The sequence below is a fragment of the Artemia sp. Qi Xiang Cuo genome, chromosome 10 (assembly GCF_049724085.1).
Source record: "Artemia sp. Qi Xiang Cuo chromosome 10, ASM4972408v1, whole genome shotgun sequence".
NCBI classification, from domain to species: domain Eukaryota; kingdom Metazoa; phylum Arthropoda; class Branchiopoda; order Anostraca; family Artemiidae; genus Artemia; species Artemia sp. Qi Xiang Cuo.
Window position 1 is genome coordinate 11,138,471 of NC_142803.1, and position 26,975 is coordinate 11,165,445.

The 26,975-nt window shown below is 34.7% G+C and overlaps 1 protein-coding gene across 1 annotated transcript; it reads left to right on the top strand.

Annotated features, from left to right (window-relative positions):
- The first annotated feature begins 231 nt into the window (after nt 1-231).
- On the top strand, nt 232-26,975 carry MED19 (mediator complex subunit 19). The gene is given in 4 exon segments (XM_089095866.1): nt 232-434; nt 15,503-15,659; nt 20,587-20,686; nt 26,629-26,975. Coding segments are annotated over 4 exon segments (720 nt in total). The 5' UTR covers nt 232-262; the 3' UTR covers nt 26,920-26,975.

Sequence of the window (26,975 nt, forward strand, 5' to 3'; positions counted from 1 at the left end):
TTTAATGCTTTTTCTATTACTTAGCAGGAAATTTAGGTTTTAATGATTAAACTAAATAAATAATAAATAAAATAAATTATAAACAAAATAATAACAAAAATAGCATAGCTCAATTTCGATAACCATAATTAATAGTCATGGACATTTCGTCGCGCTACCTATTCTTTGTCTTAACAAATTATTTCCAAACTAGCTGTCTAGATAGTTGTTCTGAATATCTCTATCGGGATAGCTATTTAAACATCAAATCTTTGTCATTCTAATGATTATGGACCAGAACATGTATGAATTCAAGCCTTCGCCAACAGGCTCTAGATCTCCTAGTATGCCACGCCAGGATTCATCATCAGGGACATTGAAGACTACAATTGCTCTCGGAAAGACACCAATAATCCTTCACACAGGGCCATTTTACCTTCTTAAAGAGCAGCCATGTAAGTTAGCTACTGCAGAAATATTTTGAGCAAATTTATTTTGTAAGGCAGAGAAAAAGGCTAAATCTCAGTTTTAGCATAGATATCAGACAGAAAAAAGAACTAGCATGGGAAGGAGGAGGGAGGACCAGGGGCATCCCAAGGGGGGGGGGGGCAGGAGTGCACTGCCCCTCCAACTTTTTTTGGCATTCAGTAGAATTTTTGGTAAAATTCTGCTTTAGTTACTTTTGGCTATCTTGGAAAGGGGTTGGGTTAGGAAAATGAAACTTTCAGGGATGGATGTACATGCTAGGGTAAGACACCCAGTAGTCGGCCACCTGCCTATTCTTGGACAGAATCTTTTATACTATTTTAATAACCAATTTACAATGAGCTGTTTGTATGTCCAAGTTAAGGCAGAATTGTCACTTGTTAGTAAATTCAAAAATAGGAGGCGCTGTACAAGTGAAACTATTTGAATTAGTAACCTACTTGTTCAGAAATTCTTCAGAAATTTTTTGATACAAAAATTAAGTTTCTAGGTGGTATAATACAGTAATTAGAGTAGTTTTAATGTCAAAAAGTTTTCAAAGTGATTAAAGTGTCCGACTACTGGGTGTCTTACCCTAAGGTATGTCCCGGGAAGGTACTTTGAAGTACTTACCTCCACTCCTCCCCCCTCTATAGAATGGTAAATTACTGCACATTACTAGTTGTTTTAACTCATATTTCATCCTATATTACTATCATAATCATAAATCACTGTTTACCTTACGCAACTTCAGCTTCTAACCATGTTCATTAAAATATATTCTAAAATCCTATTTAAATCCTAAACCATTTAATTTCCTATCCTTGCTGACTATTGTTATGGTATAACAAAACCAGGTTTGTTGTGATGTCACAACTTTGCTTATCAGAAACCCTTACCCTTGAGGGTAGCTGGCACATGCCATAAACCTCTGTGTTGATAAGACCATTTAAACTGTATTAATTAGGGAAAGGATTTGACAAGAGAGACCAGTAAAAATAACTTAATCATTTTTAGAGGACAAATTATGTCATGGGAAGATGTTTTTGAAATCCCTCTTTCACCCAAACTCAAAATTTTCTAAAATTCTACTTTAGAAGCTTTTAAAGTATTTCTAAAGTACTAAAAGATAGAGTGCTAAGAACATCAGAATCAACTTCAGAGGAGACATTATATCACGGGAAGAGGTTTTTAAAATCCCTCTTCCCCCCAAACTCAAAATTTTCCAAAATTCTACTTTAGAAGCTTTTAAAATATTTCTAAAGCATTAATAGATAGAGTGCTAAAAACATTAGAATCAACTTCAGAGGACACGTTATATCATGGGAAGAGGTTTTTAAATCCCCCTTCCCCCCACACTCAAAATTTTCCAAAATTCTACTTTAGAAGCTTTTTAAATATTTCTAAAGCACTAATAGATAGAGCACTACAAATATCAGAATCGACTTCAGAGGACAAATTATGTTACCGGAAGATGTTTTTGGAATCCCCCTCCCCCCCCCTCTCAAAATTTTCCAAAATTCTACTTTAGAAGCTTTTTAAATATTTCTAAATCATTAATAGATAGACTGCTAAAAACATCAGAATCAACTTCAGAGGACACGTTATATCATGGGAAGAGGTTTTTAAATCCCCCTTCCACCCAAACTCAAAATTTTACTTTAGAAGCTTTTTTAAATATTTCTAAAGCACTAATAGATAGAGCGCTAAAAATTTCAGAATCGACTTCCGAGGACACGTTATATCACGGGAAGAGGTTTTTAAAATCCCCCTTCCCCCCAAACTCAAAATTTTCCAAAATTCTACTTTAGGAGCTTTTTAAATATTTCTAAAGCACTAATAGATAGAGAGCTACAAATATCAGAATCAGCTTCAGAGGACAAATTATATTATGGGAAGATGTTTTTGAAATCCCCCTTCCCCCCAAACTCAAAATTGTCCAAAATTCTACTTTAGAAGCTTTTTAAATAATTCTAAAGCACTAATAGATAGAGCACTACTAATATCAGAATTGACTTCAGAGGACAAATTATATTATGGGAAGATGTTTTTGGAATCCCCCTTCCCCCCAAACTCAAAATTCTCCAAAATTTTACTTTAGAAGCTTTTTAAATAACATCTTCCCATGACATAACTTGTCCTCTTAAGTTGATTCTGATGTTTGTAGCACTCTATGTCTTACCTAGACCCCAGCACCATGCCGGCGCATCAACCAAATGCTGCCAACGAGAGGCTCAATTGACCGCCACTGAAGTGTCACAATGTTGCTGGCCTGCTGCTGGAAGAGGCGGCGGTGTTTGGTTGACTTTGAATTAACTTTGCGGCAATTCTTTATTGCGTCAACTGCAAAATTGAAGCTTTTCTTTTCTTGTGAGGTTTAAGTATTTTGATTTTCCTGATTAGAAATCAAGCAGGGCTTGCACTATTCCCAAATTTTTGGGGATTTTCCAGAAATCTCTGTGCCACCCCAAAAAAAATTTGGTTCCGAAAATCATCCAATCATGTTGCCACCCCTAGCGATTTATCACTAGTGACTATCCCTTCCAAATATTACTTTGTATGCCATAATTCTTCACTACTCTCTTGTATGTTAATTTTCGTCTCTTGTGTTACTTTGCATATAAACCAGAAATATATAATTGCAATATACACGGTTCTTCATATGCTGACAAAAGTATCATCTTTATGAGATTAGGTAATAAAAACAAGTTTTTTTTTAACTGAAAGTAAGGAGCAACATTAAAACTTAAAACGAACAGCAATTATACCATATATGAAAGGGACTGTCCCCTCCTTCACGCCTTGCTCTTTACGTTATTTTAGCATAAATAGCTAGGGGTTGAGGAGGGGACAGCCCCTTTCATATATGGAATAATTATTGTTCATTTTAAGTTTTAACTTTGCTCCTTACTTTCAGTTTCAGTTATTACTTACTTTCAATTATTCCTTATATGAAAGGGGCTGTCCCCTCCTCAACCACTAGCTCCTTCACGCCTTGCTCTTTACGTTACTTTAGTGTAAAGAGCTAGGGGTTGAGGAGGGGACAGCCCCTTTCATATACGGAATAATTATTGTTCATTTTAAGTTGTAACATTGCTCCTTACTTTCAGTTTCAGTTCTTACTTACTTTCAATTATTCCGTATATGAAAGGGGCTGTCCCCTCCTCAGCCACTAGCTCTTTACACTAAACTAATATAAAGAGCAAGGCATGGAGGAGGGGACAGTCCCTTTCATATACAGTATAATTGCTGTTCGTTTTAAGTTTTAATGTTGCTCCTTACTTTCAGTTAAAAAAAAACTTGTTTTTATTACTTAATCTCATTAAGACAATACTTTTGTCAGCATATGAAGAACCATGTATATTGCAATTATATCTGCTGGTTTATATGCAAAGTAACACAAGAGACGAAAATTAATGTACAAGAGAGTAGTGAAGAATTATGGTATACAAAGTAATATTTGGCAGGGATAGTCACTAGTGATAAATCACTAGTGGTGGCAACATGATTGGATAATTTTCGGGGATTTGGGGAACCAAATTTTTTTTTGGGTTTGGCACCAAGATTTCTGGGAAAATCCCCGAAAATTTGGGAATAGTGCAAGCCCTGCTTGATTTCTAATCAGGAAAATCAAAATACTTAAACCTCACAAGAAAAGAAAAGCTTCGACTTTGCAGTTGATGCAATAAAGAATTGCCGCAAAATTAATTCAAAGTCAACCAAACACCGCCGCCTCTTCCAGCGGCATGCCAGCGACGTTGTGACACTTCAGTGATGGTCAACCGAGCCTCTCGTTGGCAGCGTTTGGTTGATGCGCCGGCATGGTGCTGGGGTCTAGGTAAGACACAGAGTGCTAAAAACATCAGAATCAACTTAAGAGGATAAGTTATGTCATGGGAAGATGTTATTTAAAAAGCTTCTAAAGTAGAATTTTGGAAAATTTTGAGTTTGGGGGGAAGGGGGATTCCAAAAGCATCTTCCCGTGACAAAAATTGTCCTCTGAAGTCGATTCTGATTTTTGTAGCACTCTATCTATTAATGCTTTAGAAATATTTAAAAAGCTTCTAATGTAGAATTTTGGAAAATTTTGAGTTTGGGGGTAAGGAGGATTTCAAAAACATCTTCCCACAACATAAATTTTCCTCTAAAGTTGATTCTGATATTTGTAGCACTCTATCTATTAGTGCTTTAGAAATATTAAAAAAGATTGTAAAGTAGAATTTTGGAAAGTTTTGAGTTTGGGGGAAGGGGTATTTTAAAAACCTCTTCCCATGATATAACGTGTCCTCTGAAGTCGATTCTGATGTTTTTAGCACTCTATCTATTAATGCTTTAGAAATATTTAAAAAGCTTCTAAAGTAGAATTTTGGAAAAATTTTGAGTTTGGGGGCAAGGGGGATTTTAAAAACCTCTTCCCGTGATATAACGTCTCCTCTGAAGTCGATTCTGATGTTTTTAGCACTCTATCTTTTAGTAGTTATGAAATACTTTAAAAGCTTCTAAAGTAGAATTTTAGAAAATTTTGAGTTTGGGTGGAAGAGGGATTTCAAAAACATCTTCCCATGACATAATTTGTCCTCTAAAAATGATTAGGTTATTTTTACTGGTCTCTCTTGTCGAATCCTTCCCCTAATTAATACAGTTTAAATGGTCTTATCAACACAGAGGTGTTTGGCATGTGCCTGCTACCCTCAAGGGTAAGGGTTTGTGATAAGCAAAGTTGTGACATCACAACAAACCTGGTTTTATTATACCATAAAAATAGTCAGCAAGGATAGGAAATTAAATTGTTAAGGATTTTGGAATATATTTTAATGAACAAGGTTAAAAGCTGAAGTTGCCTAAGGTAAGCAGTGGTTTAAAATTCTGAGTGTAATATAAGGTGAAATATGAGTTAGCACAACTTGTAATGCGCATTCCTTTATTGTTGTATAGAGAGGGGGGGAGGAGTGAAGGGAAGTACTACAAAGTACCTTCCTAGGACAAAGCTTAGCATGCACATCCATCCCTGAAAGTTTTATTTTCCTAACCCAACCCCTTTCCAAGATAGCCAAAAGTAACTAAAGTAGAATTTTACCGAATTTTTGCTGAAGGCATAAATTTTGCAAAATCTGCCTAAATTTAGCAAAATTCTTTATTTCTGCAGAAAATTCAGCATAAATCAGGTAGTCATTTGGTAAAAATTACAAAGATTTCCCCCCAATAAAATGAGCCTAAGGACCCCCTGGGGAGGACAATAAACAGGGGCCAAGCTTCTACTCTAGCCTAGGATCTAATAATTTTGTTTTTAGCCTTAATTAGGCTCTACTTAGGTTAATTGGTAAATTTCTAGGTGATGCTAATTTAGCTAAGATGAAAGTGAAAATGTCATTTGATGCTTTTTTATGCTCTTTCATAATTCAATAATTGCTTCTAGGGCTAATGTTTCCACTTTCATCCTAGCTAAATTATATGGGCTACTGGAAAGTTACCATGAAATTTACCCACCCCACCCCCTAATGTGCAAATATATACCCTTAATTGGAATATATCCTGAATTGTTGACAGCAAAGTTTCAAAGTGCAAAATTTGGTGCTATTTTTGTTGATGACAGTTGACAAACTTGGTACTTGGGCACTATATAGGCAGTTACAAGGAAACCAGTCACAAAAAACCCATTTTTGATGGGTTAACTGCTATGATAATAAAATGATAGTGCAGTTTTCATTGTTTATACAATATTTAAACTGTTTTTTTAGGGGGGAAAGGTACTTAGGTTAGGTTTGGTTATGTACTTAATATACCGTATGCTATGCTTTACCCCCACCCCCTAATGTGCAAATATGTAGCCCAAATTTGTTTATAAACTATTATATATTCATCCTATTTTATTTCATTTGCATTAACCAAACTTGACTTTTTAGAAGTTCCCATATAATGCCCAAGTAGCAAAACTTGAAATGGTAGGAACGCAGTTTATATTTGAGTTCCCTAATAAATGAGGTTTGAATTGTTATAAATAAGTATTTTTGGAACATATTTCTCTTGAACAACTTATTTATAAACTAGTTATATGTTTTTAACCACTTTTCAATAACTTAACTAGTGTTGATAACTTCTTTGTGTGGTCACAACAATGAAATACCTTTGGGGCCCCTTTAAGAGTTTAAGATGTAGCTAGCCCCAGAAGCAATTATTGAATTACAAAAGAGCATAAAAAAGGCATCAAATGGTATTTTCACTTTCATCTTAGCTAAATTATAGTGCCACCTAGAAATTTACCACTCAATTAAGTTACACAGTTTGGTAGAATTTGGATGCACTGTTTAATGCCTTTTCTTTATGCTCTTTCTTAAAGTAGGCTACTAGTTGCTGCTTTTGCAAATTTTATTTTCAGCCCCTAAAATGATATGTATTAATATTCAATGTTAAGGAAACATGTTAAGAAAAAAACTTGTTTATTTGCAGTTTACAACATAATTTAGCTAGGTTAAAAGTGAATATAGGCTATGACTTGATGCCTTTTTTTATGTTTGTAATATTGTAAGCCCTTTAAGGGTCCAAAACATCCCATAGTAACCAAGAGTTAATGGGTAAAAATGGGTAACCATGGGTAAAATTCTAAAAAGCTAATTTTTGCTATATTGGAAAGGTTACGTTAGGGAAATGGAACTTTCAGGGATGGATCTACAGACTAAAGTATGTCCCTGGAATGTATTTTGAAGTACCTACCTCCACACCTTCTTCCTCTAAAGGGCACTGACCTTTGATGATATTTAAAAATGTTTGCTATATAAAAGTGAAACCTTGCAAAATAGATCTTCTGCTTAAATGAAGTACACGGAAAGTTTTTTCAGTTTCAAAACTTTGCTCAATCCATGAGTTTTCAAAGATCTGCAATTACATTTCCTAAATTAGAAAATTCTATAAAATACTATAATAAACTGTTTGGTGAGAAAAAATTGGCATTTCTAGCTTATTCAGGAATGACAATTCTTATTTTTCTTAGTCTTAATAGTAAAATGTTATTTTGAAAACAAATTTGCAGGAATTTTTAAGAAGAGCTGAAAATATATAATGTAGATTTTGTTTAAATGTAACAGAAGCTTTGTAACATGGATTTGGAATGCTACAGCACAATACACATCACAGCAAATATCAAGTGCCCATTTGAACAGCTAAAAATAAATAATCCTATTGAGGAGGTATTTAAAGCCAATTTTAATATAGTAGATGAAGGGGGCCCATACAAAAGTATCATTGATTTTCTTATGGATAACTATATTATTTAAGTTGTTTTTTAATAGAGTTTTCTGGTGTATTGGTATTGGCTAGCTAATAGGTGTCTTAATGGTGACTGTGCCCAAAAATGCTAGTATATAGATTTATGTTTTGACTCTGCTTTTTCAAAAGATGCAGTACTAAACCCTTATAGAAAAAACATTTGTCCCTCTCTTGTCTCTGATTCACTGCGTTACTTCAAGATCTAATAAAACTGTTGGTCTCCAAGATTATTAAACAAAATAAAAATTATGAAACATATCAATAGTAATTCTCTTGTTTTCCTACTTTTTTGCATTTTTATTGACCTCTTTGATTTCTTGTAAATTTCATTAGTCTTAATATTTTTGATGTGTTATGGCTTATGTATTTGATTCTTCTCTCTCTCTTTTGCTAGTGTCATTGCATGACTGCTTGACCTAATATTCAATGAATATTTATAAATTTTTTGTATAAATTGTACTAATTTTTTTTTATGTTTGATGTGTTATTGTATTTGATTCTTCTCTCTTTCTCTCTTTTTTTCCTATCTTATTGCATGGCTTAATCTAATATTCATTGCTTGATCTATGCTTGCATAGATGCTTACATGGCTTGATCTATGCTTGATCTAATATTCAATAAATGGTTATTGATTTGGTGCTGTTATGTGTTAATGTCTTTGTTAACCAGTTTTATAGAAAAATTTTTGTTTAAAACCATTTTTGTTTTTGACATAAAGTTTTTTTCATGTTTTATTAAGTCTATTGTTTGTTTTTTCAATTTTGAATCCTAAATGTAAGTAAATAGCAATACATGGCCTATAGTAAGGAAGGAGGTGTTAAAAAAGGTCTAGTGAAAAAATTACATTTTTAGTCAATTCAGGAATGGTAAGGTACATAGGAATGGAAAAGAAAGGTACCTAGTAAAGAGAAAACCATGGCCCATAGTAATATAAAGTTTAAAGAGGTGCTTTTAAAAAAATATCCAGCTAAAAAATTGCCATTTTTCACTAATTCAGGAATGGTAACAATTTTTTTTGACTAATCTTAATAACAAAATTTGTTAATGAATAGCTGCAATTTAAGGTAATACAAATTTAATGGAATTTCAAAAAAGAACCCAAACCCCCCTCAAAAATGGTGTTGGGTTGAAATGAAAAAGACACCATTGGAATTGCCATTCTTGAAAACTCTATATAGGAGAATTACAGCCCCCTCCCCACCTTGAACAAGGAAAATCACTTTTTTGCATGGAAATCACTGGTGTATCTCCTTATTTTTTTCTTATAGGGGGTTTTATCAAACCAGCCCTTTTAAATACTTGAAAAGGGTTTATTTGGAAGGAAGTTTCTGTAGATAATGCTGTTTTGAGTAACAAAAGAGATTGTGACACAGCAAAGTGGCGTTTTCTGCTAACAAATGTCAATTCCTAAGAGAATGGGAATTCTAGGATAGCCAATTTGATATTCCTTTGTTTAAAACCCTATACAGAAGGTTTGACCTCCCCCCCCCCATCTTGACAAAAACCACACCAACGTGCTATTTTCTGCCATGAAACATCAATGTTTGCCTAAAAACAGCCAAAACATCAGAACATAATAATCATAAGATAAGCAGTCATTTTTTCATCATCTAAAACCCAAAACAGAAGAGTTTGAGCCCCCCATCTTGATAATACAGTGGTATTTTTTTTGTCACAGTGAGCCCTACTAGCTGAATATTTATTATGTTAGACTTGAAATCCTGTGTTCATAAGGGTAGGAGTTTGAATCCTAGTGTTGCCAATTATTTGGTTTGGAATGGTGGTCAGTGGTGCAATTCTGTAAGCTCAACCAGAAACGACCCAGCTCTAAATGGGTACCTGGAGAAATCTAGGGGGAAAACATAGGAAGTATTGGATGATTTGCCTCCAACCATACATTTCACTCCTAGCCAAAGGCAGAAAATCAGGAGATTGGTACCTACACTATACAGACGATTGGGTAGAATGTGAAAAGTTTTTTTTTTATGTTCTATGTCACAAAACCTTATTTTTTTTTGGCCCAAAGAGGATCAAAATGCCAGGGAATGCAAATTCTAAAAGAACCCAACAATTTTTCATTTTCTGAAACCCTACTCAGGCAATTTTCAGCCCTTCCTCCCATATTGAAAAAGAAAGAAATATGCACCTTTTTTTTACTTTAATTTTTTTCATCATTTAAAATTAGAGACCACTGAAGCTTGAAAAATATCTATTGTGGCCAGGTAAAGTTTGAAGACACATAACCAGGGTGTTTCTGCTAGATTTAGATGTAGTGATCAGAATAACTCACAATCAAATTGGGATAATAAACTATAAGTGAAAACCCATATTTTGCCATAATTGTTGGCATTATATATTTTGCTGGGTTTGATTTTTTTTTTTCACAAAGGCTAGTTGGCTACCATAAGATCAAAGAAAGTTTAAAGGCTTAATAAAATGCTACTGTGTTTAATAAATTTGTCTTCATAACTCCTTTGTAAAGTGCCTTACTGGTGCATGACGCTTTTTGGGGCCATTCCAGAGTGAAAAGGCTGAGAACTATAACATGGGTCTTATTGTTATCTTGATGGTTGGACATCCTTAACTGCAGGTTTACGATCCCTACTCTTGTATGCTTTCTACCCTCCCCCCCAAATTAATTGTGAACAAAAACCATATGTTTATGAAAATAGTTAAAACTTTTATATACTGATTCCTAAAGATATAAATAATCACATACCCCTCACACTCTTTGTTTAAATGAAAAAGACACATGAAAATTTAAGGGATGTCAAAAATAAAACCTTAATGTCAATGACCCTAAAAAACATGTTGATTTCTTTATTTTCATTGCCCAATTAAAAAAAAACTTTTTGTATAGTTTATTTTTGTAGGGTAGGCTATATTGAAAAAAGAGGTAAATTGAATTTCATAAAACAAAGCTTTTCTTATGGAAGTAAAGAGCAAAGTTGAAATTTTACCAAGCAAAATTACTGTATCTCCAATTACATAAGATCTATCTACATAATTATCTCAAATTAACTGACTAGTAATGTTTTCTTAGAATTCTAAAAACTAGCACTTTACTATAAACTGAGTTTACTTGAATTTTCTTGAGAATTATAATTGTTACTCCCAGTTTTTCTCATCTAAATAAACTACCTTCAAGACGGCAAAAAAACCCTCATCTAGACTTTTACCCTCTTTTCAAACATAGTAATCACTTGTCCCTTCCCCATTTTCGCAAATTTGCCCTGCACCTTCTTAAAAGGACTGGATACACTCCTAGGCTATACACAAAATTTTGATAATTTTGTTGTTTGTATCATTTTTTCTACTTATTTTTTATTTTTGGTTGTTTCATAATGCCAAATAAAGTAATTTTGAAAAAAAAAACAGTGAATTTTCATACATAACCTGACATATTATGAAAGAGCATTGAGTGGTGTGTTCATGTCTCAGCTACAAAATTAATCAAAAAAGGAAAAAAAATTATAAAATTAAATAGTACTTATCTGTTATAGCTACAACACTCAATTTCTTCATATAAGTAGAACCCGTTTTTCTGACCATGTATGAAATTCATTTAGGGCAGAATGTGGGGTTTTTCAAAGTTGAGGAATAAACAGCGCTGAGGTACATCCCGCCACCATCTGGAATCATATCTGGCAGAGTACATGTGGTGTGCAGCAGTGACAGCAGAAAGCAGAGATCCTTTAAACGCGATTCTTAATAACATCAATGCATTCTGGCCTGCATTCTATAGGTTTCTTCTGTAGTTTCCATAATTTTGTTTCTAAAGCATTATATTTTCATCATATAGGCCTATTATGATATTTTATTAGGATTGAGCGTCAGAGAAACCAGTTCTACTTAGATGATGAACTTGAGTGTTGTAGGTATAACAGATAAAGTACCAATGAAATTGTACAATTGACACAGGATTAGGCTTAGCATATAAGCTACAAGATGCCGTCAGATTCTCTCTTGCCCTACCGGATTATTTTGGTTTTTCCTATTATAATTTTCGCATATTTTTAATTACAATTTTGTGCATATTTTCTATGATAATTCTTGCAAATAATTCTTCTGATCATGGTTGTACACAAGAGGTAATTGGCCCCTCCCTAAAGGAAATTATGGCCCCTCCCTAAAGAAAAAAAATGCTATGATTTCCCATGATATATTTTATTTTTCATATAATTAGTCTTTTGGTTTTACCCACCCTCTTACCAAATGTTAGTCCTCAAAAATAAGTTCATACATATGTGCCTTGTATACCCAACAGCTAAAATAAAATCTGTTATAGAACACATTAACACACAACAACACTGAATGAATAATCATTAATTGAATATTAGGTCAAGCTGTCGTACAACAAGACCAGTAAAAGAGAGAGAGAAAGAGAGAAGAATCAATTACATAAGCCATGCAGATCAAAAATATTAAAACTAATATAACTAGTGAAATTTAGAAGGAAATTAAAGAGGTCAATGAAAATGCAAAAAGGTAAGAAAACAAGGGAACTACTATTGAGATGTTTTATGAATTTTTTCAGTTATCTGTGGGAGCAAAAGTTTTTGTTTTCCAATCTTGAAGTAAAGCAGTGAATCAGGAATATTTTTTTTACACAAGGTTTTAGTAGGCCTACTGCATTTAAAAAAAAAATGGAGGCACAACATAAATTTCTAAACTAGCTTTTTTGGGTATTTTACTTATTAAAAAGTATATCTAGTAATAGTAGCATTAGCAAAAGTCTGTAAAAAGATTTCATTATGCCGAAGACATGATCTAAAAAGGGTTACAGACAAGTTTGTGATTTGAGACTAAAGAACACAATCTGAAATTCTTAGCATTCACCAACGTTCCATTTTATTGTCAATGGAAATTATGTATAATCAAGCACTGTAAAGCAATTTTAAAGTACATGTGACTCCTTTCCCATGTAAAGAGGTAGGCCTGTATCCAGAAGACTGGACCTCCTCTCAAATTCTTTAGCAGATAATTTCTCATATTGTCAACATAAATTCAAACGTTTTTACCCCCTACCCATAATCAATCCCTGTATATATGCCAAGAATAAAGATAACCGTTTTTCCATATGTTTTTAGTAATGATTTTTTTAATGGCTTCCCATTATATAATCCAATGATTTTAAATTTAACCCTCACTGGAAGGAGCTAAATTTAAGTCAGACGTGCTTTTTTGACCTATTAACATACTTTTGATGATCAAAGTCGTTTAATTACGCAGATAATAGGGTAAGAAATTAAATTTAATTATCAGATTTTTTTGTAATTTCATAATCCATAGGAACTTCATTTCTTGTTCCTTGTATTGATGAGCAATTATCAGTTTTTTCTTCCATTTAACAGTAATTTCAGCACTTTTAACAGAAAGATTGACACAAGCTAAAATCTGTAGGGTTTCGCTTCTTTGTGATGTGTTTGTGAGCATGTGATTCTCTGAAAAGAAGTACAGCTTAATTTTTCCTTAGAAAACAACAACTCTTAAGCTTTTAGCCCAGATATGGTTTAAAACTTTTGTTTTAAAACCTTCTGTTTTGTTTTAAGCTTTTTTAATGTTTTGTGAATTTTTTGTGAACGTTTTGTGATCTATCACAATATTGGATAATTGCATGTGAAAATTCGCATCAGTGAGACTGGAACCCAAAACGAATTGTATACTTCACATAGATCTTGCAAAAGAGCCATCTTTCTTTGAGAAAATGCGAATATGTAAACCAGTTTAAGACCCCACTGACCTGTTTCCCTTATTGTTGTATATATATATATATTTTTTTGCATTTTTTTGTAAATTTATTGCGCCTGAAATCTTAAGAATTTTTTACTTTTTCCTATTATATATTATGTTTTCCAAATAATTTGCCAATTGCTGATTTTTATTCAAACTTCCATCACCCAAAAAGCTGCCCCCTAAAAAGAAACTTTCTGCATGTATATCATATTCACAGAGGACCCTGGACCCATCACTAATAAACTGTAATTTCCTTTATTCTTCATCTTGTGAAGCAAAAATGAAATAAGATTTTTTTTATGATAGTGTCTAGCTCTGAAGAGCGATCAAGCAAATTTGTTTTATAACTAGCTTAGAAGGGGACTTTATTTTATCTGCACCCAGCCCCTCCTTATTTCTGGAAATAGCCAGTTGCCAAGCAATAAGTTTCCTTATTTTGTTTTTTTCTATCCTTTTTCTGTTCTTGTCAGTGCAGTTTATCCCCTCCTCCTCTTTCCCATCCTTTGGTGCAGTTTGTCCCTTACTCCTCTTTCCCATCCTTTGATGTAGTTTGTCCCTTCCTCCTATTTCCCATCCTTTCGTGCAGTTTATCCCCTCCTCCTCTTTCCCATCCTTTGGTGCAGTTTGTCCCTTACTCCTCTTTCCCATCCTTTGTTGTAGTTTGTCCCTTCCTCCTCTTTCCCATCCTTTGGTGCAGTTTGTCCCTTCCTCCTCTTTCCCATCCTTTCGTGCAGTTTGTCCCTTACTCCTCTTTCCCATCCTTTGGTGCAGTTTGTCCCTTACTCCTCTTTCCCATCCTTTGTCCCTTCCTCCTATTTCCCATCCTTTCGTGCAGTTTGTCCCTTCCTCCTCTTTCCCATCCTTTGGTGCAGTTTGTCCCTTACTCCTCTTTCCCATCCTTTGATGTAGTTTGTCCCGTCCTCCTATTTCCCATCCTTTCGTGCAGTTTGTCCCATCCTCCTCTTTCCCTTCCTTTGGTGCAGTTTGTCCCTGCATCCTCATTCCCATCCTTTGGTGCAGTTTGTCCCTTCATCTTTTTTTTCATCCTTTGGTGTAGTTTGTCCCTTCTTTCTCTTTCCCATCCTTTGGTGTAGTTTGTTCCTTCCTCCTCTTTCCCAGCCTTTGGTGCAGTTTGTTCCTTCCTCCTCTTTCCCATCCTTTGGTGCAGTTTTTCCCTTTCTCTGAAGGAAGGAAACACTGTTATAACAGAATTTCTTACTTCATTTTATTCAGAAAATATTCATTTACTATATTGAGTTTTAAAAGTTGCTTTTAGTCTAACTATATTACAGTCCTGCATTTGACTCTTGTAGGATTGTCCCGGGTTGTAATTCAAACGGTAGTGGTTCTCATATTCGAGGGGAGCATTATATCTGGAATCAAATTTGTGTTTTTTTTATCCAACTTTTGTCCTGGGCTTTAACAAATCCTAATTTACCAAGAGCAGATAAAAAAAATATAGCATTTGATTCTGCATTCAATGCTTCTTCCAAATATAATATCACTGCTGTTTTCATTGTATTCTGACCGCCCTTCCCTCTAATTAGGCTTGATATAGCCTCAGGCTAAGCTCAGAAGTTTGCTGATTATGTAGTTTTTGTTCAAAGTTGACGTTTATTTCGCTGAAAATTCAATGACTGGAGCTGCAAGTTTATAGCTTTTGGGTGTTTTGAAATGTTTAACATTTTAGCAATAATCTGTCTATTTTGTGTTTTGGGAGGTAATTCTGTTTGACTTAAATTTAGCTCATAATTCCTTAACTGGAGTTTGAAATTCAATGTTTTTCGTTTTACTAATAATTCTACTTGTTTTTGTCCAAGCAGAAAATTCCTGAACTGGACATGCAGAAGTAATGCGTTCTGATATTTTGTTTAATGCTTCAAAACAATTTGATTTTCGATTTTATTTTGAGTAATAATGTTTTTTTGCTTTTATTTAAGCAGAAAATTCCTGAACTGGACCTGCAGAAGTAATGCGTTCTGATATTTTGTTTAATGCTTCAAAACAATTTAATTTTCTATTTTATTTTGAGTAATAATTCTGTTCGCTTTTATTTAAGCAGAAAACTCCTGAACTGGACCTGCAAATCTAATGGCTTTTAATAACTTAGAGCATGCGTACAACAAATTCAGTGGCAAAAAAGTCAAAGATGCATTGTCATCATTTCTGCCCACTTTACCAGGAGCAATAGACATGCCAGGAGATAAAGACAATAGGTAAACTTATTCTGTTTTTTATATTAGAATATAAATGTTGCAATCCAACAGAAAAAGAAAAGAAAACAGCATTAAAAGAGCTGTTCAGTTGTAGAAGCAGAAGTATCTGAAAGTGAAAGGAGGAAAAAGGAAGGAGAGAAAGCAAAAAGAGGAAATATGAAAAAGGGAGTGTCCTCACATGACTGCCCAATATTAAGAAAAAAGACTTTTTGACAAGAAAGAAAAAACAGATATTAAATGATTTGAAATTTTATTTTTCATGTATAATTTTATTTGCAAAATATTCACAACCTATTTTGTATGAATTTACAAAGTTGACGGTTCTGCAAGTTCACCAGGCCTACAAACTTGAGCAGTGGAGAAACTTCTGTATTCAGCAATGTATATCCATTTAGAGCTGTCTTGCTGGTATTTATAGGGACTTTCAATGGATCCAGTTACGTCAATGGGGGGAGTGGTTTAGAACTCCCCCCTCATATTCCCATCCCGCCCTTTGATTTTGAAAAACAACTATTTCGGTATTTTCATAAAAAACCACCCCATGTCTTTAGATTTATAAAAATGTATTTTGACCCCCTCCCCCTAATTTCCGTGTGCTGATGCCATTGTATTGATTCCTTCATCCCTAATTAAAGAGTAATTGCCTTAAATCGCACTTGTTCATCATAGGATGAATCCTGTATCTGCCAGCTTCAGTGATGGTAGGGAGGTCACTTGTCTGTGACATTCCGAATGATGTGACTTGATGTGGCAATCATGGGTTACTTTACACAGTTAAATGGGGGCTGGTAATGCTCCTGCTGTGCTTGAGGTTAGTAGTGTCAACTTTTCCGAGTGTTATTACAGTCAATGCTGATAAAGTTACTAGGAAAATTTTATATTATATAGCAGTGTTGTTTCTAGAGAATTCTTGTATCTTGCATGGCTCAAACATTTATAAAGCAATTGATTGTTATCATTGATAATTATCTAATTACCTAATTATCTAGTTATCTTATATACTTATCTAATTACCTGAGCTAGCTGCAATCAAATAAGTGATAGTGCTACCTTTTATTTTTTATTTTTCGTTATTAAAAGAAAGATGGGCTTATGGGCACCATTCACTCTCAGGAAAATTATTTGCCTGTAAAATCTATTGCTCATGGCTAAATTAAAAAAAATAATTCTTCACATTCGCTATTTTAGTGTTTGTCATGTTTGTGAAAGGTCATAAAGCCCAAATGTAGCAAATAATCATTTTTATTATTAGTAATCATATGATTGTATTTATGTTAATGATATATGTATTTAATTATAGTTATCTAAATACCAAAAATAGCTGTATATAATCAAGTAAGTGACGGTGCTGCCAATATAGCTTTAATTTTTTATTATTATTAATTTTTAGAACAAAGATTGGCTTATGGGCACCATTTATTCCCAGGAAAAATATTTTGTCAGTAAAATCTAGTGTTCATGGTACAATTAAACAAAAATAGCTATTTGCTATTTTTACTTTTTCTCGTCTTTTTTTTGCAACTTGTTGCAAAATACTGGGCCCTGTGTTCGATCCCTGCCGCAGCAAGTTTGAGTGACAAGCTTGCTACTTTCCTCGGTACAAAAAAGACCCAGCAACTGAAATGTAGATTCGACACCCTATGCGCCAGCAATGGGCCGGGAGGATATTTATCCTTTATTTTTTTTTTCATCATGTTTTTGAAAGATCAAGTTTTTATTCTATTAATTCAGTAATATTCTGTTTGCGTATAGGTACCGCAGTGCAGTAATAAAGAGACCAGTAATAAAGAGGTTGTAAAGAGTAATAAAGAGGTTGTAAAGAGGTAATAAAGAGGTTGTAAAGAGGTAATAAAGATGTTGTAAAGAGTAATAAAGAGGTTGTAAACAGTAATAAAGAGGTTGGTGGATATAAGATCAAATTACTTTGTAATAGCAAGCATTATTTAATATAGTTTAACAGTTTTTATCTTAAAACTGTTTAACGTTTAACAGGAAAACGAGTATATATCTTCCAATACTTTAACAATTGAGAACTAGTTTGTAGTCCCACTTCAATTTTTGGTGAAACTCTAGTAGTTACTTTCCCTTACCCTACTTTGCAAGTATGGTAGGCTCCAATTTGCTATGGTAATTAGGTTGAAACAAAAATAGTTAGTAAGGAGGGACCAATACTTACAAATTTTAAAGTCTGGAAGGATTTTCTAGGAATAGGAGAAGGTAAAAGCCTGTCTAGATACGATCCCTCTATTTATGATTATTGCTCCACGTAATTTAGGAACAGCAAGCAAAAACCATTTTAATTCTAAAAAGATTAAGAAATTAACTAAGAGAGAAAAAACGACAAATGAGACTGAGACCATTAGAGAAAAAAGATGAAAAACTAAAACAACGTGTATATTTCGCCTGTATGTAAAAATACACTGTATGTGGTTTCCTCAGTACAAGAGAAACAACGAAAACAACTAAACTAAAAACAAATAAAACCACCACCACTAAAAATACAATTGATTCACGCAACTGATCCACGTAGGGAACATAAGCTAATAGAGTTACTTCAATGAAAGCACCAAAGCAACTGATGTAAAAGTATAAAAATTGAAATTAAGTCAATTATTCTGTTGCGAAATAATCTTTTTGTAAGCTATTACTGAAGCAAATCGTTTTGGTCTAATAGGTACTATAGACCCCTGGTGATTATTTAAAATCTTAATTCCCTTATTGACTGTTGGTGCACTTTTCAAAAGATTATCATAAATTGAGTCAATATTTAAATTTCCTCTGTTCCTATTTACCGAAAGATTAGCAATCATTGATTTGAGAGACGAAAAGTGTGATGACCACAATTCCTTCAAAATGTTGTCTAGGTCACTTCCCGATGGGTGACGTGGAGGTGTCTTAAGGGTAGACGGGGTCTGGGTGGAATAACGCAAAGAGTCATCAAAGGGTACTACCTTGTTATTAGTATCTTCTTTTGTAGTACAATCTAGGCAAAGCCAATGTTTTGACCACTTAGAACGTTTTATACCGGAGCAATGTTCATGGAGGTAAAACTCACAGCTACTGCACTGAATAGAGTTAATAGTAACTCTTAATCTGCATTCCTGGCATACTTTCTTTGCCATTTTTTGAACCTGATTGGGTTTTGATGTATTGTCAAATATTATTGCTGATGGAAGATGAGTTAGCGAGAGTAACTGAATTAATTCATGTTCAAAGCTCTTAATTAATTCAAGTCCAAAGTGAGTGAATCCAAAAAGGTGTTTCCACTCTGAAGACTAAATGAAAAGGAGCATTAGGAACATGTTTTTTAATTTTTATACCCTCCCTTGCCCTCTGAGAAAATGGTCCGGTTGAAAGTAGATGTAGAACATGTTTTTTAATTTTTATACCCTCCCTTGCCCTCTGAGAAAATGGTCCGGTTGAAAGTAGATGTAGAACATGTTTTTTAATTTTTATACCCTCCCTTGCCCTCTGAGAAAATGGTCCGGTTGAAAGTAGATGTAGACCATGTTTTTTAATTTTTATACCCTCCCTTGCCCTCTGAGAAAATGGTCCGGTTGAAAGTAGATGTAGAACATGTTTTTTAATTTTTATACCCTCCCGTGCCCTCTGAGAAAATGGTCCGGATGAAAGTAGATGTAGAACATGTTTTTTAATTTTTATACCCTCACTTGCCCTCTGAGAAACTGGTCCGGTTGAAAGTAGATGTAGAACATGTTTTTTAATTTTTATACCCTCCCTTGCCCTCTGAAAAAATGGTCCGGTTGAAAGTAGATGTAGAACATTTTTTTTAATTTTTATACCCTCCCTTGCCCTCTGAAAAAATGGTCCGGTTGAAAGTAGATTTAGAACATGTTTTTTAATTTTTATACCCTCCCTTGCCCTCTGAGAAAATGGTCCGGTTGAAAGTAGATGTAGAACATGTTTTTTAATTTTTATACCCTCCCTTGCCCTCTGAGAAAATGGTCCGGTTGAAAGTAGATATGTTCCGCCAGGGCTGAAACAAAAGTTTCAGGAGGTTTGCTTAATTGTAGGGTTTTTTCTTTTGAATTACGATGCTCAATAAATCTTTCCAAAAATTGTTGGTGAGTTCTACCAATATAAAACTTCCCACAAGGACACGGAATCTTATACACCCCACTTACTAAATTTCCCTGGGCTAAATCCTTCCCAGAATAAAAAAAAAACTACCCATTGGGTCTCAACAATTGGAAACATGTATTAATATTAAGTTTACATAAACTTTTTTTGTCATGGCTGGCCAGTTCGGCTTAAGATCTTTCAAAGGGATTAAGCATAGTAGTTAATCCACTCATCGAAATGAGTGTGCTGCTGTGATCAGGAACGCTCACAGAATGATGTTGAGCTAACCAAGGCACCTTTTCCTCCTCACTGCATTTTAGCTCTTCCATTCTTTGAGAGCTAAAATGGGAGCTTTATATTCACTCAGGGTAGGAAACTTATAAAAACGCAAACCGGATTCATTCAACTAGAATAAAAATTGATTCATAGAATTGTCATGTTATTACTGAATATTAAGTATGTAGTGGCTGTAATATGCAAATTTTGTGCCTGTTGGAACATGCAATATGTACTGGCTGTAATATGTGAATGAGGTGTTTCGTCTGGAGTATAGGCCATTTTTAGAGCCTCGGGCATACCTGTCGCCTCCACAATGTCAGTACTACTCTGACTAAAATTTTTATTGGCGTCTTTCAGTGACCAAAAATATTACCCATGGGAAAGTACCGTTTTCCGCCATTTTGTGGCACCAAACTAGGATTTTGCCCAAAAGTGGACCGGGCACATCAATCTTCAAGTGCCCATCATTCTAACTAACAGTGTATAATTAACTGTAATTTTTTTTACCCCGCAGATTTTTTTTTATGCAATCTTATATGATTTATAAAATTCTTATGATTTTCAGTTCCCTTCGTCTTTTAATTGACAAGCCACCTATTGGAGGAAAAGAGCTGCATCCCTTGAACTCTCTTCAACTCACAGGCTTTCGTCTCCATCCTGGAGTGGTAAGGAATTATTTAATTGCTATTCGTAGTAAGTGGTCAGTGGGCTGAATAATTTTCAGGGGATGGGGGGCAAGCCGTATACACTTGCTTCACAAACTAACTCCATGCCAACTGTTATCCTGTACCTCCTCTGTAACCAGTAAATGAAAACAATTTTGTGGAACCTTAATGAATTTCTAATTTATTTTCTAAAAGACATATCCTTGCTTTGGGGATCAAAGATTTGTTGATTTGATATAATTTTTGACTAAGGTAGCTATTGTTTTGTCCACCAATATGATGAAAATTCATAGCTGCAGCGCTTTAAATGGTAACTTAAAATCTTCAACATTGCATCTACTTTGATTGCCAAGAGGGTGATGGTTCTCCCACGCTATGCTCAGGGCCGGATTTAGAGCTTTGACGCTTCTATGCCCAAGTGTTTTTGCCGCTCTGTTTCAGCGAGATTTTTGGGGAAATCACCGAAAATTCGGGGATAGTGGAAGCACTGAACAGAACGCAACTGATAAGCCAAAAGTAATGAAAGAGATAGGTTATACCGAACTCTCAGCTGCAATTCTTGGGACACATCTAACAGTTTATAAGTGGCGACGGAATTCCTCTGTTATTTTAAAATCACTTTTCTGTGAATAGGCAGCTCGTTGGTGGAGTGCACCTGCTAATTTGACGAAAAATCACACCAGTCCGGTTTGTTAAGTGAAAAGTCATTTACTGATGATTTATTGTGCCCCCAGGCATTGTAAACCCCTAGGCCCGGGCCTATTGCTAAATCCTAGCATGGCTATGGTGTAGAAGCTTTTACACTAGACTAACTTAAGACTCTCCATTACGCTGTATAACAGACAGAGGTGGTTTTAGGGGAGGGACTGAGGGGGCACTTGCCGCGGGGGCAGAAATTTTAGGGGTGCAAAATTTCAAACAATATAACAGTTATAATAATTTTATAGTCTTTGAAATTTCATTCTTATTAAGCTAAAGCAGACCTAGAGACTGCAGTTTGTAAATAAAAATAATTAATAAATAATAATTAGTTAATAAAATACAAATGAATTAAAAATAAACATAATTAAATAATTAAATGATAAGTTGAAAATAATTTCGTTAATAAATGAAAATTTTGTTAAAATTTGGCCTGAAATTTTTATGGGAGATGGGGAGGGGGTTGCTAATAAGATTCATGAGTGCAATAGAGCTTAGAACCGCCACTGGTAACAGAGATGATCAAGCTTCACTACAGGTGGATTCTCATTCCCCTGATATTTCGTTATGAGAGCCAACATGAAAATATCAAAAACATCAGTTGTTATGAAGGGATTTTTTTAGTACGTTTTCAGATAAATTGCACGCATATTGGTAAATTACATATCAGCTATTGTTTTCTAGTAGATGGCACCTATGTCTGTAACTTGGCCGTGAAACTAGGTTCATAATTCTATAGCGCGGTACGAAGTAATTCTGTTAAACGCTCGTGTGTAAGTTGTGAACAGTGCTCTAATTTTATAGACCTCATTGTTGAAAAAGTGAGTAAACAGTATGTACTGCCGAATATGGACAGCAATGTGCAAGCAGCTTTTCTGTAACGGAGGTATTTTGATCGTGGTACTAGATTTCAAAAGCCATTTGCAGGTTTTGTTGATTTATGAAGTATTTTAGGACTGTAACCCTCTTGAATTTCTAATAATTCTATTTCTTTTGCAATTTGCAGGTTATGTTGATTTATGAAGTATTTTAGGACTGTAACCCTCTTGAATTTCTAATAATTCTATTTCTTTTGCAATTTCATTTTAATAAAATTAAATTCGATTTCTATAAAATTCTATTATTTTTTTTATTTCGTTTCGAGAGCCGCATTTGTTCTTTCAGTAGCCGCCTGAGATTCGCAAGCTGCAATTTCGCCATGTTTGGGTAGATCATCTAATGAAGGAAATTTTGTCCGTAACATCAGCAGTGCTAAATAGATTTGAGCTGGACATAGAGTTTTAAACTATGTAAGTTTACGTTATGCTCCTGAGAAGCCAAGTTGGAATTTCTGGATGAGTAATCAGTAAATTTTGAAAATAAATTAAAAAACTTTTCCTGGAAAGCCTTTCACGCTTAGTCAGAGCTTAAGTCACCATCTCCATTCCACATTTTTAATTTTTGAATTGTTTGCTTATGACGACTAAGAGGATTTTTGACAGTGGTTATGATGGTTTTATGAATCTTTGCGTTAACCGAGTGTGAAAGGGCTTATTTAAGTGTGAAAGGTTATACTTAACCTGTATAATTCAACGGCTTACCATAGGAAATCCTCTCCTAACACTCTTTTAATCTCTTTATCTCTTAGACACTCAGCTTTATCTCTTTATCAGCTTTATCTCATAATTAAACTCTGTACATAACTTCAATATTGAGGGAGAGGATTCTGTGAAACAGTGACATCCATTCACGAAAATACAGGGAGAGGGGTGAAAATTATCGTTTTATCAGTTTCCAACGAACAAACCAAGAAAGGCATTTTCTAGTAAATATGCTCCAGAAAGGTAGCCTATTTTTTAAAGTAGAGAAGAGGTGGGGGGAACCTAAACGGTTATAGAATGCCCCTCCACTGCCTGTCTTTCAGTGGACGTCCCTGCTGCAAAAAAGAAAAGAAGACGAAATTATCAGGAAATTATCAAATTTTCCTAGATGACTTTGTGTATTATTCATCTTTCTTGTACTTTTGATTTCTTCTCTTGTGGCATCTGCTGTTCTTAGTGTAGAAGGAAAGAGTGCTTCGAAATTTTATTGGAATATTGGGATTTCTCTATAGAAGAAGAAATTTGCTACAAGTGGCACCATCAAGGCGGTATTCAGGAGAAGGGTTAGGGGGCTTGCCCCCCCTCCCCGAAAAAGATCCTGGGTACGGCTCTGGTCACAATGTTTTGATATTTTGTCATTTACTATGCTAATTCCGACTGTGCTAATTAACAATGTGGCTTTTGTTCTTATCCTTCGTGATTTAATTTACCGAACAAAAGCTTTGCTACCATGTTGGTAGCTGATGTGCCCAAAACGCCTGGCTTTTTTGTACTTTTGTCTTAGGCATAGAAACAACACAAGTCAAGTCACTTACTTTTTGAAGATGCGTAATCTGCGATTAAAATACAAAGCGGCCTCAAAGAGTCTCAGCAAAACATCTGCTTGGATTAAATTTTTCTGTTTGAATAATTGACTCGTCCGAATGGGAGATGGGAACCTGTTCAGAAATCTATTTTTGATTTCTGGAAATATTTCAGATTTACGTGGTTATCATGAAAGTAAAGAGTAACATAAAACCCCGAAATGATCAGAATATATTCCGCATAGAAGGGGGGCTGCCCCTTCCTCAATCTCACCTCTACCTCATGGTTGCAGAAAATTCAGAGGGTGCTCATTATAGATCAACTCAGATTAGTTTTAAGGAAGAGACGAGGGAAGGTTGGAGGTAGATATTGATGTATAATCCATAGGACTATCCAGGACTTGTGGTGGTGGCTACAAAAAAAACTATTAAAAAAACGAAAAAAAAGTGAAATTGATATTTAATCCTTCTTGATTTCTGGGAATATTTTTGGTCTACGCTGTTTAATGAAAGTAAAGAGTAACAGTAAACCTCAAAATGAATTGAATTTATTCCGTATAGGAGGGGGGCTGCCCCTTCTTCACTGCCACCTTTACTTCATGGTCGCCGAAATTTCGAAGAGTGGCATACTCATCTCAAAAAATCTGCTTACCAAGAACTCACTAGAGGGGTTCGAACTATCCTCCTAGCCCTAGTTCCTAAATTTACACAAAGTTTTCAAGATTGGCAAAAATTTGAACCACTTCTGTGTGTCTTGCCCTTAATCAATTTCAAGTTCCAGCGAATATTTAACTTTTATCTTGATATATTTTTTTTCACATTGCAAAGTGTTATGTAATGTATTATCTGTTGCAAAAAGCCACTGGGTCATGGTCAGGACCATATCCACGGTTGTATTCAAATGGGAGGAGGAGGGAGGGTGTTTGAAATAAATTTTTATTCTTATGTAAATTATGTTTTTTTTTTATCTCGATTTTAAGATCATTTTACAAGTCGGAGGAATATTTCGGGAGGGGGGGGGTTCAGTCCTTCCACTTCCCCTCCCTCTAGCTGTTACTAATTGAATTTCTTTATTGTAGGAATACATAAGTAAAAAAAACAACTTATTTTCTTCTTTCTCTGAGAAGTAGACAATTAGTGTATAATTCAATAATTTACTACCCTAAATTTTATGAGCGTAACCGTTCAACTTTTCTGACCACTGTAAAGCATAGTTTTTATTCGATTGAATGTGTACTTGCTTTATCTCTGAATAAGAACTTCAGATCAAAGTTTGGTTAGCAACTGAAACAGGCTATCAACATGCTATCACTGTCCTGGTAAGAGGCAAAAGGAACACCTCAGGTGCCAGTATTCACACAGGCTGAAATAACTATAAATAGAAAAAATGAAATACACATCAAAACTTTAAGAGCGAGAATAAAACTTTGACAGGGAGAATTATTAACCATAATGATAATAATAATAATCGTAAAATGTTTCTATTTCTGATAATCTTTAACCAATGATGTACTCATTCTGGTTTTTTTAGGGGCAGTAGGTTATAAGATATCCTGAGGACGGGGCGGGGTGCCTGGATAAAAGTTGATATTTTTGTTTGGAAGGGCAGTTTAAACTACTGATGCGAAAATTATAGAGAAACCTAGTTCCAACCCTTATGGGTCAGGGATATTAGAGTATTTTTTGCCAAAGGTTCTTTTGCATACACGTAAATATATTATAATATTTATACAAAAGAAGATTGTGGGTTTGGTCCCAGAATGTTTCTTGAGGAACTATGTAAAGGACACCCTAGATGGTCAATCATTTTGATCAAAAGCTTCCATCAATCAATTGATTAAAGCATGATTGACCGTCATCGAACCGATTCAGTCATTCACACTTTCTATCAATCACCGTCAACGCTTGACTCAAGTGTCAAAAAAGTTCCTAGATTTTCAATCATGCTTTAATCATGTGATTGACGGAAGCTTTTGATCAAAAATGATTGACCGTCTAGGAACCGATTGAGTCATTCTAACTTTCTATCAATCACCGCCAACGCTTGACTCAAGTGTCAAAAAGGTTCCTAAATGGCCAATCATGGTTTAATCAATTGATTGACGGAAGCTTTAGATCAAAATGATTGACCGTCTAGGAACCGATTGAGTCATTCTAACTTTCTATCAATCACCGCCAACGCTTGACTCAAGCGTCAAAAAGGTTCCTAAATGGTCAATCATGCTTTAATCAATTGATTGACGGAAGCTTTTGATCAAAATGATTGACCGTCTAGGGTGTGCTTAAGGTGTTTGAAAAAAATATATTCTACAATAAAGTATCTAGAATTTAGTTCGGTCCAGAATCGTGTACACTTTGCTTATTTTTTTAATAATTTAAATATTTTTCAGGAAGGGGGGAGGGAGAAATTGAATATATGTGGAAACACCTGAATTTAACGGATATATCGAACATTCTGGGGAAATAAGGGTCTTCAAATTTGGAGTGGGAGGGAAGGTGGATATGTTCTAGAAGCCTCTCTCCCTCGATACACGTGCTATATTCTTCTTTTTTTGAATGCTTCTCAAATTCGATCTGCTCAATAAAAGAAGGCACAAAATCTATGCACTGTATAAGAAATCTGCTAGGGGGCCGAGATCCTCGTCCCCTGCCTGGTGTAGGTGTCAGATATATTTCCTCCCTGCTTCATCCGTGAAAAGAACCCTCGGAAGGATAATTGAGGAGCATTTTCTGCTCTCAACGGTCACCACTCTTTTCATATTTGAACCTCTTGTCTCTTGATTAGATTGGAGCTCTTGAGTCTAAACTTTTAAAGCTTGTTTTCGAATAAAAATGAATAAGTTAATGGTTTATTTTTCAGTTGCCAGAGGATTTCAAACAAACACTATCTATATACCAAGGAGGCGTGAAAAAGAAGAAAAAGAGGAAAGACAAATATCGTGGTGGAGACATATCCGGAGCGGAAGGATCCGGTGCAGGATCAGGAGCAGAAGCTTCTCAAGATGGGTATGAAAAGAAACACAAAAAACAGAAGAAATCGGAAGAAGAAAAAGATAAGAAAAAGCGGAAGAAAGAAAAGAAGAAGAAGCGGCAGAAACATAGTCCTGAATACCCTGGTAGTGCTGCACCCGGAACCCCAAAGCTTTTATAGTTGTTATATTTATCTATTTTTATAGACGGTTTCAATAGAGTTTTTATGATATTTTA